The sequence below is a fragment of the Musa acuminata genome, chromosome BXJ2-8 (genome assembly GCF_036884655.1).
Source record: "Musa acuminata AAA Group cultivar baxijiao chromosome BXJ2-8, Cavendish_Baxijiao_AAA, whole genome shotgun sequence".
Lineage (NCBI taxonomy): Eukaryota > Viridiplantae > Streptophyta > Magnoliopsida > Zingiberales > Musaceae > Musa > Musa acuminata.
In genome coordinates, this window is record NC_088345.1 from 12,075,527 (window position 1) to 12,096,197 (window position 20,671).

At 34.2% G+C, this 20,671-nt stretch overlaps 1 protein-coding gene across 1 annotated transcript; it reads left to right on the plus strand.

Annotated features, from left to right (window-relative positions):
• The first annotated feature begins 1,481 nt into the window (after window positions 1–1,481).
• On the plus strand, window positions 1,482–20,632 carry LOC135619214 (vacuolar protein-sorting-associated protein 33 homolog). The gene is made up of 22 exons (XM_065121015.1): window positions 1,482–1,649; window positions 1,735–1,774; window positions 1,858–1,938; window positions 2,077–2,271; window positions 4,238–4,348; window positions 4,430–4,495; window positions 5,834–5,941; window positions 6,034–6,078; window positions 6,451–6,507; window positions 8,454–8,545; window positions 11,562–11,613; window positions 11,738–11,794; window positions 13,961–14,023; window positions 14,097–14,203; window positions 14,493–14,615; window positions 15,086–15,167; window positions 15,343–15,413; window positions 18,147–18,227; window positions 19,092–19,149; window positions 19,242–19,300; window positions 19,978–20,071; window positions 20,219–20,632. Exons 1-22 carry the CDS (start codon window positions 1,597–1,599, stop codon window positions 20,306–20,308), a joined length of 1,785 nt encoding a protein of 594 aa, XP_064977087.1. The 5' UTR covers window positions 1,482–1,596; the 3' UTR covers window positions 20,309–20,632.
• Window positions 20,633–20,671: the final 39 nt, after the last annotated feature.

Here is a 20,671-nt window from a genome sequence, read left to right on the forward strand (position 1 = left end):
ACATCCATTTGTCCAAGAAACTCGACGTCAAGATGATATCCAGAGACCACTTGACTCACGGCTCCAAAGCATTAAACTTCTTTACACCCTGTGCAAGATAAAACCATGACACACGATTCCTCCATTCTCCAAGTCTGTCATTTGGATGAGCCCATACCACACAGGGCAAAAAGGAAAACGAAGGTGCAGCTGACAGTGCTGTCCTTAACTTTTTTTTGACTTGCTCACGTCCCAAGTTGTAAAGCTGTCTAGCTTTTCCCACATGGAAGAGTGGGGTATAGATTCGAATGGGGAGGATGACTTGCAGCAGTATGAGCTCCGCAATTAATACTCTGCTGGCAGGCTCTTTATTGACTTATCCTACTTTAGGTTCAGATGGGATTCATTTCTTACACAGTCAACACCAAGGAATCCCACTATTGCCTAATCGATACATCTCATATTTCGATCAGTGTCATAGCATATTGGATACAATTTGATATAACTTAAGAAACATACATTGAATTGCCTTGTAGACGTTACAAAGGTGCATTATGCAAGTCTATGCGTGGCCCCGTAGCATAAAAGATGAGAGGGCCTCGATGCCATGTTAGCATCCATGATTGAACATGTGATGTGCTTGCCACCACTCCCATCTCCCGAGGATAATTAATTACAAACACACACGAATATAAATATTTACTAAGATCATGCAACATAGCCGGGACATGATAATGGATGCAATCCCACGTATATGATTATGTAAAAATAAAAAAGTACTATTTATTGTGATTGATGTGATCATATCCACATTATTAGGGTTACAATAAGATATCATTAATATCTCGATCAATCAACTTAGTTTTGACTCTGTGTATATAGGTATGTCTAGAATGTGATTGAGATAAAAATACAAAGCTTTCGCTATGTCATCTACATGAAGATCGAGGTTAAAATAATTTTTTTAATTCTATCTTTTCAACATCTAAATTAGCAACTCGAGGAGGATGAGTATGATAAAAAAATAATCTTCTTGATAATTATATTAAGAGTAAGATTTTATACATAATCATAGAAGGATTGAATATTCGAAATACGATCCTTAATCGTTTCTAACAATCTATCCTTATCTTTTATCCACACGAGTGTTTGTTTTGAACTATGTCTATATAGTTAAATTAGTCAGGGATAATTTTTATCTCCTTATTTTTTCTTAGGCATCGTATGCAAACGATGATTGATCAATCGATATCTTCCCTATGATCATGAGACTCATTGGATCGTCGTCAAAATCTCTTCGTTTGATTTGGTGCAAGACACTTCTACCAATGTCATATATCCTTGAGAACAGAAATCGAAACACTAGCATCGAACTAAGCCGAGCCGGACCGGGTCGATAGGGACCGGAATGGGCCGGGTGAGGCCTAGTCTCGAACCTGTTGATGGAAGTCGAGCAGGAGTTGGGACTCGTTTAAATCCCTGGCCCGATCGTTTTCCGTCCATTTCTAGCGACGGCCCCTAACTGACCGACCGGTGGGAAAGGTCCGACGGCAACGATAGCGGAGAAGAAGGTTCTCCGCCACGATTCAGGAAGCCCGGCGAGATCGACCTCGCTTCATGGCGCAGATCCCCAATCTCGACAACGCCCCTGTCAATCTTGCTTCCCTCAGGCATCAACCTCGTTGATTCATCATCGAACTCCTCGGTTTTCCGTTCTTGTGTCTTGCTAATTGATATTCTTGATGTTTGTACCAGGGAGCAATCGCAGAAGGATCTTCTCAACATTCTCAAGAATGTGCGATCCTCGAACCCAGCCGGCCCGATTTCGAGTTCTTGTTTCCTTTCCTCTTCTTGACGATTAGGTTTCTTTCTCTGTAGATTCGAGGGAAGAAATGTCTCGTCATCGATCCGAAGATTGGTGGATCACTTTCGCTTTTGATCCAGACGTCGCTTCTCAGGGTAAGCGGTTTCTTGATTCTTGGTGTCTTTTGATTCTTGGTAGTCTGTTTCACTGCGCCTCCGTTTTCCTTTTCTTCTTTAGTACTTCTTCTTTATGATCTCGCGTGCTATATGATGAGGGTTATGGTGATGCATCAGGAAAATGATGCTGAATTGCGACATCTCTCTGCAGAGCCTGTTCAAACCGAATGCTCCAAGATTCTGTATCTTGTGCGACCGCAGATCAATTTAATGAAGTTTATCTCATCCAACATTCAGTACGATCTTTCCAAAGGAGTCCAGAGGGAATATTTTGTTTATTTTGTTCCACGTCGGACAGTTGTCTGTGAGAAGGTGAAAAATTATAGATAATTGATTTCTGACACATTGGGCTTCTTATATTCATAGATATTTGTCCGAACACATAGTTGTAGTTCTATTGATGCACATATTCTTTTATTTTATTATTATTATCATTATTATTCTTATAATATACAGTAATTATACCAAAGATCATGTTCATATATACATATCTGTTGAAGCATGGATGGGTTAAAGGAGAAATTCTGATGCTTGTTTCCAAGTAAAGCTGATATGGGAGTTCATAAAATTTCTCAGGATCGTTACTGAACTTTGGCAATTGAGTTATCATCATTGTTGTAAACCTAAAGACAGCTGTTATTTTCTTCTTTCTTTTTTTTTTGGTCATGCTCAAATCGCTACCAAGTTTACTTGTACATGTCTTGTCATTTTACTTGTTGATTATATCAACAACTTTTAACTCTTTTTCTGCTGCCATACTTACACCGAAGAAATAACTGGCTTGTTTGAAGCAATCATCTTTCTTGTTGTGTTTTTACAACTTTTAGCATCTCTTCCTCAAACCATTGCCTTCCTAATTTTCTTTCCATTGCTGCATCTTGTTAAGGGTCTAGTTGTTACCATGATAGTGAAATTTCTAAATTCGATACCCAAGCCTTTTGATGTTATAGATTTACACAAAACTGGTTTATGCAGTATTTCAAAACCTCTGCTTTCGAGGCTTTTTTGCCTTTTTCTAGAGGTATCTGCTACTGTGGCTGCCAAAATCTTTATCTATTGAATACACACATCATTACTTTTATCCTTCTTTATTATATGGGGAGTATGTTTTTGTTAATATCAATTTTCTTATTGGATATTAATTGGCTTTTACAGCTTCAATTTGATTAATCGAAGCGCTACAGTCCTCAAGAAAATAATTGCTTCTTGAATATTCTGTACTTTATTTGGAAAATAAATTGTTTAATATTATTTTTGTTCGACGTAACTTTAACTTTTAAGCAAATTGTCACAAATTCAGTATACTGGTACTGCCCGATTAGTCCTATTTCGGAAATGGACAAGTCTAATATTGACTTATAAAGGTCTGATGAGTGTACTATTGCCAACTTCAGCTTAAGCTTTTTGACCAATTGTTTAGGTTAAACGAAGTTGATGGATAAATTAGCCTATCAGGCTCGGGTCATGACATTTGATATCAGAGCCGTCCTAGTATTTGATCTTAGTGAGGAGGCTCGAGTAAGAAAGGGTTACCCATGGATGGGGTTAGAGGACTCTTCATGGTGTGGAGTCATCATTGGGCTATGCCTTACATGTACCATATTAGAATTTGATTTGGGCTCTTCTAGGCCTTAACGAGGGTGTCAAGTCCTTGAGTGGGGACGATTGTAACACCATGCCAACTTTGATTGGTATACTATTTTTAACTTCAGCTTAAGTATTTTGACCAGTGGTTTAGGTCAAACGAAGTTGATGGGTCCAACATGTGGAAGCCGATATCAAACCACTTATTTGAAACCTTCGTGCCATCCTAATGCATTGAGTAAAGTCAATCATTGTTTAAGGCAATTCATTGTTTATTGGTAGCCAATTGCCAAGTGTATGTTAATGAACAATAACAAAATTTTTTTGGAGCTTGGCTTTGTTATGAATCCAATTCCAATCGAAGACCAGAAGTTACTAGATTCTTATTATTATTTTTCTGTGTCATCGTCATCTTCTGTTAAATTTATTAAAGATTTTTTTTGTTGCCAATTTTTGTCCTCTCATATCTCCTTTAACCGGATTTATGTCTCTTTATGAAGAAAATTTCATTCCGACCTTTTTCATTTATCATCTCCATTTTGGTTATTCTTACTTTCCAGCATTGCTTTTTTGGAATGAAATTGCATTTAAAATTGCAATTTCTAATTATTTGAAAATTTTGATAGTCTATCTGTAAAAGTTTGTTAATTGAGAAATTGTAATTGCTTAAAAATATTGATATATGCTCTTGCAGATCTTTGAAGAGGAAAAGGTTCATCATATATTGACTATTGGAGAATACCCTTTTTACTTGTTGCCATTGGATGAGGATGTTCTATCTTTTGAACTTGATCTTGCATACAAGGTATACAAGATAAGTATACTTGATAAGTTCCATCATTTTAGGTCCCAAAACACTTTTCACGTTTTGTTGTGGATATTGTAGGAGTGCTATGTTGATGGCGACACAAGTTCGGTTTGGCATATTGCAAAAGCTATTCATAAGCTGGAGGTATGTTGTTGCCGTACACTAAAAATATGTATGGATGCTTTTGCCGTCTACCGTATCTGTTACTTATTGAATGTAGTCTGCTTTACTTTTGTTCTAGCTTCTTAGAAATTTATGTTCATTTTATTGGGTTTGTTCAGATCTATTTCCTTTGCCACATGTCTTGAACAGTTGGTGAGGAAAAATGATATGCTTCCTTTATTTTTTTTTTTTAAATGTCCAAAATTATCTTCTGGCTTTGATATTCAAATTAGCTGAAGTTAGCTGCATGGATCCTTTTATCATTCGGTTCTGAGAACTTTTTGAGAGCTACATACATCTTTTATTATTTGTCAATCCATCATATTCTTGTTACTTGCATAAGACAGAATGCAGGAATACCATTCCTTTTCTAGAATGTACCAGGTATTCCAACCATGGTTCTAACTTCTAGGTCTCTGATATTGGACGTGACTGGTCTCTGGTTAAACCATTATGGATCCAGTTCGTATGGGTGTACCAACACGGTATGCTGGTACATGCTGAAGTACCAACAGAGTGGAGAAGGATGGGGAAAAGAAGACGAGGGGAAGTACTGACGACAATGGAAGACAGGTGGGCTGTCTGCACGGGCGAGCGATGGTGTGCCCCACACCCCTTAGGCTCAGGGGAAGGGGGCGTGAGATATATATACATATATATATATATATATATATATATATATATATAGTTTCTTTCATTCTGGGAACACTGTTAGCTCTCAGGTCACCATGGGTACTTGTGAACTTCTTAAGACTTCTTCCCTTCTTCTCATTGCATAATTCATAGTGTGGATAAAAGTTCTGGTAATATCTTATGGTGATATTCATTTGACTTCAATGCAAGTGCTGCAAAATGAGTTTCACTAGACACCTTAGAAGACATACTAGAATTATGGATTCTTAATCCTTTACACATTACTTTGAAAGAGCATCCTTTTTCTCTGTATGATTATGGTTCATATTAGTTTATCTTCCTTTTCTGTCATATTTTATTGTCAGAAACTCTTTTCTAATGTAGTGGAAAAGGATACTATCAAACTTCTGATTTTTTTCATCGCTTTTAGTAACTACCAATTATGTTGTTGCTAGTATAGTTTTAGATTTTCTCTAGTCACACATTAAGGAAATCACTGCTGTGCCAGCACTAGCTGTTGACTTCCTGAATATGACAGTTCTTTGATCATTTGAGGAAAAGAACTCTCTCCATTGTTGTGCATCGTACTCTTATTTTTCTTGAAACATGTTTGCATCAGTATTGTCATTTTAATTTGCTTTAGTTGCATCTTGCCTAATTTTATCAAGTCTTGCAATTACATTTCAGTTTTCCTTTGGGATAGTACCAAATGTGAGGGCTAAAGGGAAGGCAGCAACAAAGGTTGCTGACATTTTAAATAGCTTGCAAGTGGAAGAGCCTGTTAACGCAGCTGATGTAATTATATATCATGTGTCCAGTGTCTTTTGCCAAAATTATCTTTCCAATGTGTTATAATTGATGGCAATAATTTTATTATGGTGCTTCAGATGGGAATTCCTGAGATAAACACACTTATTTTGCTGGATCGTGAGGTACTTTTCTTTCACAATTTGGATTACTGATTTGTCTACAACACTATGTTGATGATTGAAAAGTGTTCACTAATTTGTTTGATAGGCCAAAATTATCTTTCCGTGTTGCTTTTTTCTTTTTTAATTTATAGTCCAACAGCCATTGCTAACTCTGCCTTATGTAATCTGCTACCCTTGAGGATTTCTTTAATCTTGTTATACAGTCATGTTTGTCAGTCTTCTGTTTTTGAGATTTCTTTCCAAGTTACTGTTCAAAACTAAAATTTTCTGTGCAGTTACTACAGTATGTATTGCTTTCTCTAAGTTTTTGTAAGGCTTGATGATTTCTTTAGAAATCTCTGTATAGTTTTTCTGATTTCATTTGTACTGCAGGTTGATATGGTGACACCTATGTGCTTTCAGCTTACATATGAAGGACTGCTAGATGAGGTCAGTCTAAGAAGATTTGGAACTCCACTGAGCTGGAGATACAAATCAACAACTCTATTGGTCTAATTATTATTTTGTTGTTAATATATCTGCAGATGCCTTTGGACAACAGTAAAACCATATATAAATAAAAATATTCTCAGAACAATATTCTTTTGGTTCTAAATGACTTTGTATTCATGGAGTACTTCTATTAGTATATGAAATAGAAAAATGGGAAGAAGAATGGAAATCAAGGTATTTTTATTTAGTGGCATGCAGCATGCTGGTATGGCATGTGCTGACCCCATTTTGGCATAGGCTTTATGCATGATGCTAGACCATAGCATGTTTACATTCTCTTGACATGTCATAGTATTTTGCCTCGTCCTAATTATTGATGTTGTTGTCTAGTTTCAAAATCTTGGTAGAATCAAACCATGTACATTAATGCCTCTTATTGTATTTTGGGGCAATCCATGAAAGAATTTGTCCAGGAACATTGTTTGACACATTTTCGGCATAATGAATGAATATCTTTCTTTCCAATTTCTTCAATGGCTAAAAATAGATATGATGCAACTAGAGCTGCAATTTTTTATCTTCACATGCTTCACATCTTTGTAGTTTAATTCTTCTTATTTTTTGATATATACACCTATATGAAATATTTATGATACCAAAATTTCAGCTCAGGGCCTAATTTGTCACACGATGTATACATTCATACTGTCATACATACATACATATATATGCACATATATATTTATATACATATATGTGTATGTGTACATATATACATATACACATATACACATACATATATATAGATATATATGTGTGTGTATATATATATATGTGTGTATATATGTATATATATATATATATATTATATATATATATATGTATGTATACATGTATATATATATGTATGTATACATGTATATATGTATATATGTATACATATATATGTATACATGTATACATATATATATATATATGTATGTATATATGTATATATGTATACATATATGTATGTATATATGTATACATATATGTATGTATACATGTATATATGTATGTATGTATACATGTATATATGTATATATGTATACATATATATATGTATACATGTATACATATATATATATATATATATGTATACATATATCTATATATATGATGTATGTATGTACATGTATATATATATATGTATACATATATATGTATACATATATATAATGTATACACACACACACATATACACACACACATAGTAATTGTGTCTCTAGTAAGTGGAAAATCTATATCTCAGTTAACTTTTTGGGTCAATTGTAACTAGACCAGTAAAACTCATATCTCAAGTTCAATTACTTTCACAGTAGTGTGAATTTAATCCTACCCACCATCATCTTTATATGCACAGAAAATGTTCCTCTTCATGTGTACACTGATCTTCATGAATATTTTTATTTGTACTTGTACATGGTGAAAAAATTGTCACAACTTAGTCCGATGGGATAATTGAGCCATTAACTCTGCTATTAACTTTGTTGGGGCTGGACAACTAGTTCAAAATGCATAAAGTCTGGAATAGTAGCAGTACACCATTAAATCAGATTTAATAAGTCAATTTAAGAGCTTACTCACTTTTGATATGGGCTAAACTGCAGTATTACAGGTATTACAAAAATATCTCAATGGTGGTTAGGATCATGCCACCTACATGGATGATGACGTATACATTATAGTTTTGCTGGTTTTATGAGTTATACGTAAATTTCTATTACAAAGTATAATTGTTTGACTCATTTTTGTTTAAATAATGATTACTTCCATCGATCTTCATTTTCTAGGATATTATGTGATCAGACATTCTCTATTAATTTCACTGCATAATTTAACTTTTGTGCATCCAACATTACCTAGTACTAACTTTATTTTATGGAAATTTTACTAACATGCAGATCTTGCAAATTAATAATGGGTCTGTGGAGGTTGATGGTACTGTAATGGGCCAACAAGATGGAAAGAAGATTAAGGTTCCCCTGAACTCGAGGTACTTCATTATTTTATTGGTTAACTTTAATATTTTGGTTAGAAAATGTAAACAGATGGAAAAAAAAATTAAAAGTGCACATTAGACCAATTCCTATTCCTCTATTATGAAGTATAGCGGGTTGTTTGGCATGAAATTTACTTGAGGCAAAGATAGTTTAAGCCTGTCAACTTATTTCATTACAACAACAACAATAAGCTAATATCACAACTATTTGGAGTCAACTACATGGATTTTTTGCTGTCATTTAGTTTTTTAGAAAGTTCATTGGGATCATGAAATAGGGAGTACAAAAGGAGGGAGAGAGAGAATCTAGAACAAAGGCCTCCCAAACATCTCATAAGAGAAAAGTTCTCAATGCAAAAATCTCCAAATAACAACATAGATATAAACTAGGCACCTGAATATTAGAAGCCTTTAGGAGCACACAACGGTTATCAAAATTCTATTTTTTTCCCTTGCTAGGGGTTAATTCTCCACCATAAGGCATCTGATAGAATTGCAAATCACTTGTCACATAAGCAAACACTTATTCCTTGCTGTCCAAATCTTTAAACAATTGAAGATAAAGAGACAATCCCATTAATAACTCTATCTACTCTTAACCCTGTGATTCTCTAGGTCTTCAGGATGTGGTTAATTTTAGTATATCTCAAACTTAGGATGCATTTGGAAATATATTTATATTTTTAATGTGCATTTGGAGAAAGAGATATGAGTGAATGTACAATTGTGGAATGCTTTTAGTGCTTAATAAACAATAGATGAAAATTACATTTTAAATATGCATTGATGTAAGTATTATTTGGTAAAATTATATTTCAAAAGTCCATTGAGTATCATATGACAAATATTTTAATATTTATTCAATTTTTTTTTATATTTAAATTAATAAGTAAATAAATAAAAAAATAAATGAATGTATGTAATCTTGCAAAAAGATTTTGTATGGCCCAAATATATAATAAATAAAAAATATAATCATATAATTGAATGTAGAATAACATTTGAAAATAAATAAATAAAATTTTAACTTATAGAAAACATATGTCATGTTGGTTTCTCACTAAATCATGTTCGCAATCTTTGTGATTTTAGATAATATCATAGAGTAGTTTGAAAAATTAAAAATTTACATTAGCATCTCGCAAATGCTGAAATGCTAATGCTACCATGGTGCAACATCAACGTTTTAACATCTGCAATGCAATGTCAAAGTCAAATATGATTTGAAAAAAAAAAATACCAAACATCAATTCACATTTGAACTGTGCATTGGACCCTCAATGCACATTTCAAATGTGCTCTCACGTGCATTTTTAGTCTCCCATTGTATCCTATACTTGGCTACATAAGGGCAAATGAGAAGGACATAACTAGCAGATACGTTCTAGTCAATGATTTAAAAAGCTCTAGGCGCCAAGGTCCCAAAATGCCTGAGCGAAACGAGGTACTCTGAAATATTAAAATATAAAAATTATATAATATAATTAAAAATATAATTATTTAAATAAAAAATATAATATTAAATAAAAAATATACTGTTAACAATATATTACTTAAGTTAGAGGGGGAGAAAAAATATTCTCTGAAATATTCAAATATAAAAAATAAATAATATAATTAAAAATATAATTATTTAAATTAAAATATGATATTAAATTTAAAATATACTGTTAACAGTATATTACTTAAAGTTAGAGGGGGGAGAAAAAATGTTAATAGTAACAGAGGGAGATAGCAGCAGTGACGGATGATTAGTTTAAGATAGTTGCAGTAGCGCTGCGAACGACAATAACGGCAGTGGTGGAAGCTGTGGACAGCAGCAGCGACAACGAGGGAAGCTGTGTACAGTAGCAGTGACAATGACGAAATCTGCGGACAATAGCAACGACAACGGCGGAAGCTGCTGATAGCAGCGGCGGCAGCGACGGAAGCTTCAGAGGCGTCCGTCGGTGGTGGAGGAGCCTACGGTCCTCTCCCTCGATAGTGGAAGGAAGCTACGAGGGCTGTCAGACTTGTTCGTCGACAATAGAGGAAGGTTCGATCTGCTGTGTTTGCGTTTAAGGCAGCTGTAGAAAGCGTCGGCGGCAAAGGCAGAAGTAGCACTAGGGTTCCTTGGGGTCATGCGTGCATGAAGCATGGCTTTTGAGGTAAGAAAATATGAACCGAACTAGCCTAAAACTGGTTCGGTTCGCCTAATTGAATCGGGCGCTTTCCCAAAGCGCTTAGCGCTTGCATTTGGGTGAGCTCCCAAGTGGCACCTCATTGAAGCGCGTTGCCTGGTGCACACACGAGGTGCTCGAGCCTCACCTCGCCTCGCTCGAGCGCTTAGGCGAGCGCCTATTTAAATCACCGATCCTAGCAATTGTAATAGTTGTAAGAAGCATTTTCTCTCCATTGATTCCTTAAAAATGATATGTGTTGAATGAATTTTGTCTATCCTTAAGTGCCAACCACAAAAACTTCCCCTACCAAAGGCTGGGCATTTCCAAAGAACATATCAAATAGAGAGGAGACACCTTTAAACTTGAGAAAATTATGAAACAATTCTTCAAGTATCATTAAGAATTAACATAAAACTTTCCCTGCTTTCTTTTACATGCATTTCTTGTGCATAGAACTTGTTTTCATACATTTTCAAGTTGAATTCTTCTATATTTTACTTCACAAGAGAATATTGTTGAATCAGATCCGATGTGATTCAGTTGAATTCTGTGCCAAATGGTTGGCACAAATCTTTGTTTGCTACCTACCATGAGAAGTGCTTGGTAATTCTAGTTTAACATTTTTGTACAATTTTGTAGTTTAACATATGCATATGGACATTTAGATACTGCCATTCTCTTGTTACCCTAATTGAAGTAAAACTAGGTTTTAGTAACCTAAGTTTGCTTATCTGACTTTACTTTGAACAACTGGATACAGAGATGAACCAGTGCAAGAGGTTTACATATTGTAATGGTACCCAGAATAGCTCTGCATTTACATTTTCTTTATGTTTCTTTTGTTTCAGTGACAAGTTGTACAAGGAAATCCGGGATATGAACTATGAAGTTGTGGTTCAGGTTGTTCAGTTTCATTCATTGTTATTCTCCATTTTCAATATTCAATCTGCTAGTAAACTTATATCATCAAATATGTACTATTTGTTGTTTTTCCAATGTTACTGATTTGGACTAATAATTGCAGGTTCTGCGCCAAAAGGCAACTTCAATCCAACAAGACTATGCAGAAGTAAAATCTACTGTAAGGACTATAACAGAACTCTATGCTTCTATTGATTTCCACTGGGGAAGTAGTTTCTGTTATTATTTGATGTTGATGTTAAAACAGAGCAGCCTAGTGTATCTCACCACTTCAACGTCTCATTAGAATTTCATATTGTTTATGTCTATTTGCAGATTTGTGCAATTAAGTATTTATTGTTGTTAATGTTTGAATTGAGTATTCATTAAGAAAGTAAACTGACGTTTTATGTTGTAGTTCCTTGTTTCTGTTGGGCTGTTCCTTAAGCACTCCTTAAAAACGTATGATTGAATGTTTTAAAAGAAGTCAAAACATATGCATTAACTTAACATTCTTTAAAAAATTATCCGCTAGATATGGCTAAATAGGCACCAACTTTTGTTGAGAGTTCTCAGTAATAATCTTGGTAGCCATGTTGCATTATTAATGCTTTTGCTTACTGTCATCCCAGCAAATTATTTCAATTGTTAATTTCTTTTTCTTGTAAAATCTCTGTTATCATCCATATTTTTTATAGTTTCATCTCATATTAATGAGTAAATATCTTTAAATATCATGAGAAAATCCAATTCATCAAGGGGGAAAAAAAGTGATCCATATAAATTAAAGAATGAAAATATGATAGTTAGACAAAGGTTGCCCTCATTGTATGCTAGGTTAAATCTTTGGTATTTATTTCAAAGGTAACCCACAGCTAGATTAATGTTTCATTGTTTGAGATATTTATTTCATTTGCCATTCTACCTTCACAGTATTTAATCTTTGTCCGTTTCTTCTTGTGATTGTCTCCAACTCTTTTGCCATCTTTCGTTTTATTGATCATCTTCACAACAGCCATGGTTGTTGTAATTGGGTTTACATTTTTGATGTTGTTCTAACTTACAGAGTTACAGTAATAGAACAACAACAAAACCGTAAATCCCAACTATTCGGGGTTGGCTATATGAATCTTTTGCCACCATTGGAATGTGTAAAATGTTATATGTTTAGTTAAGTTTCTGGTACTTAAATATTTATTTATAGTTTATATTAAGGTATTTTTAGGTTATTCTCTACCTCTCCTCATACCACTAGCATTAATTATTTCACCTCTTCTGACTACCACGTCCGGAGGTCTCCTAGGCATATGTCCATACCATCTTAAATGATTCTCTCATCATATCCTTTATCGAAGCGATTCTTGATTTTTCACAAATAAAAATATTTCCTGGTAACTCTACACAACCATCTCAATATTCTTATCTTTGCAACATAAACATAATCAGTATTGTCAAGTAACTTACAATAATAGAAGGGAAAAAAGGATTAAGGGGAAAGAAATGAAAAAAAAATGTTTTTTGTAGTTGTAAAACAGTTTAGTTGCAACGTAATCATTATTGCCTTTCGTAGCTTGTATAAGACTTGGATTTTTGTAATGTCTTTTTTTGTGGTTGATAGATCCATATACATGTGTTTTTCATGCCTTTTTCATTGAGTCTTAGCATGATATGACCATACTGCTTATTTTTCTGGACATTGGACTTACTAGTTTCATACCCACAGTATTATGCTCTTTTTTAATTTTCTTTAGAATATTAAGCATCTTCAGATTTCACGAGCTGACTTGGAACTTGTTCCTCTTTTTCTTGATACCATATAAATTATTGTGCTTTTGCTTTGTCTTTTCCATATATACCTTCAAGGTTGTTTGCCCTGCTTGAGCTGATTCTGTGGTAAGTCATGGAAAAGAGATGGTGTATAGGCAATTATTTCAGTTTCTTTTAAACATGGGTTCTGATTCACACTCCAACTGTGTTACAACACTGAATAAACTAATGGGAATGACAGAAGCCCACTAAACAATCAGAGATCCCTGTACATGTGAAGTTTCTATTATTAAATTCTTCTGATGTTGTGTGAGTTACACTCTATTCAAATTTCACATGTATATGTTTTTTCTAGTGATGTTTTACCCTATCTTTTGGCCTGCTAATGGATCCAGAGTTAGTTAGCAGTAGATTATTTTTTTAAATTTTCCTTCTTGCTTTTCAGTGCATAACTTCTTATCTTGTTGTCATGCTGTTGAGTTTGACATATAGATGTAGCAGTATTAAGCTCCATGTGATTTGAATGAACATTATTTCTGTATTATGTTACTTATTTTATGGTTGCTTGTGTATATAACAGTCTCAATCTGTATCTAAGCTGAGGGATTTTGCTAAAAAGTTGTATTCAGTACCAGAAATAGCTGTAAGTTCCAATGTCTTTTCTCTTTCCTCTAATTCAAACTTCTACATGAACTTACAGCTGATTTTTTCTCCAGAGGCATGTAAATCTCGCCCATCATTTGCAATCTTTTACTTGCAAACCATCATTCCATGCTCGACTAGACATAGAACAAACAATTCTTGAGCTTCAGAATTTTGAAGCGTAAGCTAATTCATCTAACTTCTCTTTTTCAGTTATTATCTGTTCTAATATTTTAGTGGATAGAGGCAGCTGGTGACTTTTTCTTAGAGAAAAAACTTCTGTAGTCTCTGTTCTATGAGTAGGAATTGCTATGTTGGTACTCATTTTTTAGTCCCTTTATAACTCAAGATGCTTCATGTTCATGAAACCGAGTTCCTAGAATTAATAAAAAGCAAAAAGTTGATCTTTTTCTTAATATTAATTTCTTTTATATTGTTTAATCTTATTAGCTAGTGTATCCAAATGACAGATGTTTTGAGTACATTGAGGAGATGATCCACAAACAGGAACCACTTGTCAATGTGCTACGGTTGCTGGTGTTATTTTCCATTACTAACTCTGGTCTTCCTAAAAAGAACTTTGATTATTTGAGGTAATACTTCATCATTAACATATCAGTTTATTTTTATTTTTTGGATGATACTATTATAGTTTTACATTTTTTGGCATTTAAGAAAATATTGAGTTTCTTCCAAGTAAGCATGGCTGATATGTTCAGCAATTGAAGCCTTTGGGCATTCACTCTTCATTATCATTGTTGTTTTATAAAGTACAATGCATAGTTTTGTTAAGTCTCTTGAACTATTTATGATGCTATATTGTCCTCGATGTTCAAACATGTGATTGTCTTGCCAATGTTTAGTGTCATTAGTGCGATGATGTCATTAGTGGCACACTTTTTGCTTATTGTGCAACTGTCTATTTATAAAGAATTATATTACTGTTCAATATTTGACATTTGTGGTGGAGACCATATTAGATTCATTTTTCTGTCATAATCATTATTTAGTTACTGTGACATTATGATATTCAATAATAAGATGTCTCTGTTTTCTCAATTAGGAGAGAGATACTCCATAGCTATGGATTTGAGCATATGCCCACATTGTATAATCTGGAAAAGGCAGGCCTCTTTAAGAAACAGGTAGGTACCATAAAATTAGAATTTGAGGTATTTTGTTATGTTTGATCTATTCATTATGCCTCTATTATTTGTTATATGGACAGTCTCTCTCTCTTTTTAGTTTTTATCACGTTCTCTTTTCTTTTGGGTTAGTTTTCTCCATTATTTTCTCATATGCATTTGACCTGCTGTGTAGGAATCTAAAAGCAACTGGCTTACTATTGCTCGAGCTTTGCAACTTATTGTTGAGGACACTGAAACGGCCAAGTATATCTATGTATTCACAATTGTTTTCATATTGTTGGTGATTATTTTATATTGACTAAACTCGTTTATCTTATGCTTTTTAATCATGCTGTTTCTTGTCCGATTGACTATACTTTTGGCATGTGCCTCTCATATTTTCTACCTCTTATATGACTTTTTATAATTGAGTTCTGATCTCGAATGCAACATTGCTACCTGATTTAAAAGGGATGATAGTAGGTGTTAGTTAATACTTTCAAACTAAATATAATTAATCTTGCATGTGGCACCAAGGATTGTCAATTACACTGATGTAGCAATTCCTCGGAACAGTATCTTTATTTTGTTAATTGATCCTGTACTCATCAAATTGTCATTGTTTCTTCTATACATTATTTTGTTATCTTCTAAAGATTAATTGGTCGATAACAGACTAAATCTAGAACCATTATACCATTATTTTCCGTGATTACCATCTGTTGATCTGTATTGGACATTAAATTCAGCATTAATCTTTTTTATATAGTATATAGTCTATTAGGGAAAGAAGTATCCCTGTGTGAATATCTTTAAAAATTAAAATACCTACATTTTACTGTTGTTGCTCTAAGCTTCCTTTTGCTTGCAACTATTAATGCCTGCTCTGTCCATGTGCCGTAACAGTTTATCAATTGTCATTCATGAATTTTGCTATTAGAAGCACCAGTTATTATGGTATATTATGGTATTGCATATCTACTTGTTTGTGCTGGAAAATACAAAGCTCTAGTGACAATTTTAGGAGATTTGCTCTATCAATGTTATATCCATTTTCAAACTGCACAAAATTCAGATGTAATACTAACATATATTTGGATGCAGTAGAAAGATTTATGAGATGCAATGTCCTTACAAATAATAAAAGCTCTCTAATTGTTCACACAAAATTAATTCAGGTAGTAATCATTAACAAGTTTTTTTTTTAGAAAAGAAAAAAGTGTCATTATTGTGTTGTTTGGTACATCAGTAGTAAACAAAAAATTGAAGTTTGCATCGCAAAATCTAGGGGAGCAATGAGTTCTAGCTATGTTGGCAAGCTTATGAGAAATGGAATTGGTTGTTTTGTATGCCCCAAGGAGAAGGTTCCTTTTGGGAACCAAATAGTTGAGGCGCGATTGGGTGTGTAAATATCTACACAAACAAGGGCTTGGACTTTACACCGGATGGTGCTAGGAGAAGTCAAAATTAACGAAATAGAGCGTCATTTCTGTTCTTTCAAAGCAGCCAAAGGGAAGTCAAAATTAACGAAAGTAAAGTAGAAGAGGATTTGTTGAGATTGGTTCCTTCATACAACCAATACTGTTGGGCCATTCATTAAGGTGCTGAAAATGTAATCCCAAAGCATATTTGTGCGAGGTTCCAATATTCAATAGCAAAGTAACAGAAAAAATTGTGGGAAGTAGAGTCAGGACCAATGTGGCAAATTGGGCACAGAGATGGGTAACAGTGTATGATATTAGATAGATAGAGTGAGGTAGGTAGTCTGTTCCATAGGAGTTTCCAAAGGAAACACTTATTTCTAGGAAAAACATTGACACTCCAAATCACCTTCCAGCCATGCCATTCTCTACCTGGGTCTCTATGTCCTTGATTTAGAAAGTGTATAAACTATTGGATGTTGCCAACCCGGAAGGGTGAGGCGTCCATACCCAAGTGTCATCACAGGACTGCATGGTGATATGGATAGAGGATAAGAGGTTTACAAGTTCATTAAAGAAAAGGGAAGTAAGAGTATCAAGTTTCCAAGCATGATTAAGGTCAAATACAAGGGTGAAGTTAGAAGTTAAACTCATATTTATGAAGGTGGGCCAATGATTAAGTGTCATCACAGGACTGCATGGTGATATGGATAGAGGGATAAGAGGTTTACAAGTTCAGTACAGAAAAGGGAAGTAAGAGTATCAAGTTTCCAAGCATGATTAAGGTTAAATACAAGGGTGAAGCTAGAAGTTAAACTCATATTTATGAAGGTGGGCCAATGATTAAGAGGTCTATCATATTATTTGGAAGCCAAGAATTGGCTAAGGAGTGTAAGGGAATAGAGTTGATGACAGAATCGATGAGAATGACCTTGCCTGCTTGAGAGATTGTATTTTTGTGCCATCTGTCAATTCTGGTAAGAATTTTATCTATAAGTTTGTTCTTAATGGTTTTTGGGAGGTGGGTGTGAGTGACAAAACAAGTTACTTTAGCACAATCTGTTACTTTTGTCTTTGTAAGTTGTCACCAAATTAGAATATAGTAATTCAGAGTTTTCTAAACATGTTTGGAATTCCATTTGCTCTATTATTTGTGTTACCTTGGATGTATTGGGACACAAGAATTCTAGAACAGAACAAATGTTTTTATTCTCCATTGATGAAACCAATGGTGTCAATGGATAGTTAATTATCATGTGCTGCTGAGAGAATTATTTTTCTCATCTTATTTTACACTGCCGAGAGAATTATCCATAGACAAGTCTCATTGTATAGATGCTTAAAGCAAACTTTAGTCGATTGTGTCCTTGGATGTAGTAAACTCAATCCAGAAACTTCTCATACAGAATAAATTGTTGATGTTCCTATATGTTATGCTCTTTCAGGTTTTTCTGCACACTATCATGTTAAATCAGTATTGTATTGCACACAGCTTTTAGTACTTGACTTTTTATTCTTTCCAGTAAATGTTAACCATTTGTATCTGAGTGTTTTAGCATCCCTGACTGCATTTCAGCCCCAATGATATCTCGTACATATTTTCTGGATATGCACCTCTTAGCATTCGGCTCATACAACATGCGATTCGATCTGGATGGTAGGTTTTTTTTTTCTCAACCATGTTTATTTCCAGTTTAATTTAGTGGATATCACTACTACAAATTTCTTATTTGTCCTGCTTTTTGGTATCTTTGCTTTTCTGTTGAGCTGTTGAAGGATCTATTGTTTTACTTCCCTACAATGTTTTCAAAGACCAAAAAAGACTTGGCTAGAGAAGGAAAAAAGGACATGATGATTTCATGTTTTTTGTAGGATGGGCCCTTTATAGAGTGAAATATCAAGGATCAATATAGTCATTCCAAATGGTTGAACCTAACTCACTAGTAGGTTAACCAGTTCTCTCCTAGCCAACCCTGTCTAGTTCGTGAATTTTTGTGAATTGACTTGCCTACACAAGAGGGGCTTCAAAAGGCTATTTACCAGCATGTGGGAGCCAATATTTTCCACTAAATATAACTAGATGATGAACACTCTTGAATTTTCCACTAAATATATTGAGCTGGAAAGCAGAGTGGTGCTTCATAGAGTTGTTAAGTGCCTTCAGCAAAGATGGAAAAAAAATTGTCTTATTTGAAAATATGACCATGGTTTTAAATATGGAATATCTGGTACATGCCAACTAGTATTTAGTCTTCTAACCAAGTACCTATATTGGAACATATGACTTGATACTAATACATAAGTAATTTTTTATTTTTTATTCAATGATACTGTATGGTATACCCAAACATTCCATCCAATATATTGACACCATACCTGTCTGGATAATAGACCTATGTATAAAACCTTAGAGTAGTAGATAAATATTCTTTTTAATTGTGCTTATTACATACATGAAGATGGTCCAAAGTTTGTACTTTGTCATACATAGTCCTTTTCTTATAACCAAGTTGTCAAGCAGGCGCTCTATTGAAGAAATAATGAAGCTGTTACCAGGACCTCATGTGGATCTAAAGAGGGTATGTTTGCAAATTTCCTATTTGGCTTAGATTGTAGATAAATTTTATATTTGCAATTGTGAAAATCTTGCTTTTATTTGTTTGTGTATTAGGGTGCTTCCAGTTACAGTTCATTAGACGCAAATCCCATTTTCCAATCTAATCTTGACAGGTACTTCGAAACTTTTTGCAAGCATTTTAAAGTTGGTTTAGAACTTGTGTAACTCTTTACACTTCACTCTTCTCTCCTGTAAGCTCGTTAAGTATATTATTTTGACTATTTTGAGCTTGCTTAATTGTTAAAAAATTGTAGATTTTATTAGTTACTATTATATTGTTAAACTATATATTGTTATAAAAGTGTACTAAGCAAAATTGGCTCTACTTTATTTTGACTAGGGATGGTCACTACGATATGGTCCAATATCCATTGATATGTGTACTATTGTGTACGATATGGTCCAATATCCATAGATCAAAGCAGTCCAATTCATTTTTCATTATTTTGTCAATTGATATAGGCAGTTTGAGTTGGTATACCATTCAGTAGATGACCAAAATCAGTGATCATGGGCTAAGAAACTTGAAATGTAATTCCTGTTTGATCATCGTACCATTCTCAGAGTGAATGGGTAAAATTAAAAGAAGTGGAAGCAAATGACAAAATGGAAAAATTACCTGTTTGATAAATTTATATATGAATAAAGAAAGGAAATTTGACATAGAATTTCCTTTATCGTGGTAAGTTAATCTGAATTGCTTGCATCTTACTGATTGTGTACAACCTTTTTGCCGACAAAAAGAGGATGTTTGCCTACAATGAAATGTTAGAATATAAACTGTTACCAGGGTTGCTGACGGACGCCGGTCCTTAGCTTTGGTGATCTTCATTGGAGGAGTAACTTATGCGGAAATTGCTGCTCTTCGTTTTCTTAGTTCACAGGTATACTGCTGCACCTTTACCCCCCCCTTCTCTTCTCTCTAAACTTGGTCAAAATAAAAATAGCTTGCCTGTTGGATTTGCTTCAAGTATGCCTTCCGAATTTGTTGCGATAGAAATTCTTAAGCCATGCTCCCATGCCATTTGCAGGAAGGAATGGGATATGACTTCATTGTTGGGACTACAAAAATGGTAAATGGGACCACAATGCTTGAAACTCTTATGATGAACAACGTTTAAGGGGGAAAACCACCTTGATGTGTTTGACTGAGCCATTAGTGTCCTAATGTTTCATTCAGAAAGACCAGCATATGGCTTCATATGCTGCTGGGCACTTTTTGACTGGACCGGCTGGAGTGAGCCTGTTTCCCTCGAAAGGACCTTTGATTATCTGAAAGTGGTTTTGATTGTAGAAACTTTAACATTGTACAAAGAAAGGTGATTTGTTGTTAGTATTCAGGTTTCAAGAACCGAAAAACAAATTGATTGCACAATCACATGTACTATTTTATTGTAACTATTTGAACAATTGGATATAAACAGTGTTGAGAACGTGTTTTTGCATCAGCAGGTCATCTTTGATTTACTGTTTGTTCCTTGTGA

Excerpts from the sequence above, each read along its gene's own strand:
- LOC135619214 (XM_065121015.1), top strand. The coding sequence starts at position 1,597 with ATGGCGCAGATCCCCAATCTCGACAACGCCCCTGTCAATCTTGCTTCC. Across the intron at positions 1,650-1,734 it reads GTCAATCTTGCTTCCCTCAG|GGAGCAATCGCAGAAGGATC; the intron begins GCATCAACCTCG and ends TGTTTGTACCAG. Across the intron at positions 15,168-15,342 it reads CAGGCCTCTTTAAGAAACAG|GAATCTAAAAGCAACTGGCT; the intron begins GTAGGTACCATA and ends CCTGCTGTGTAG.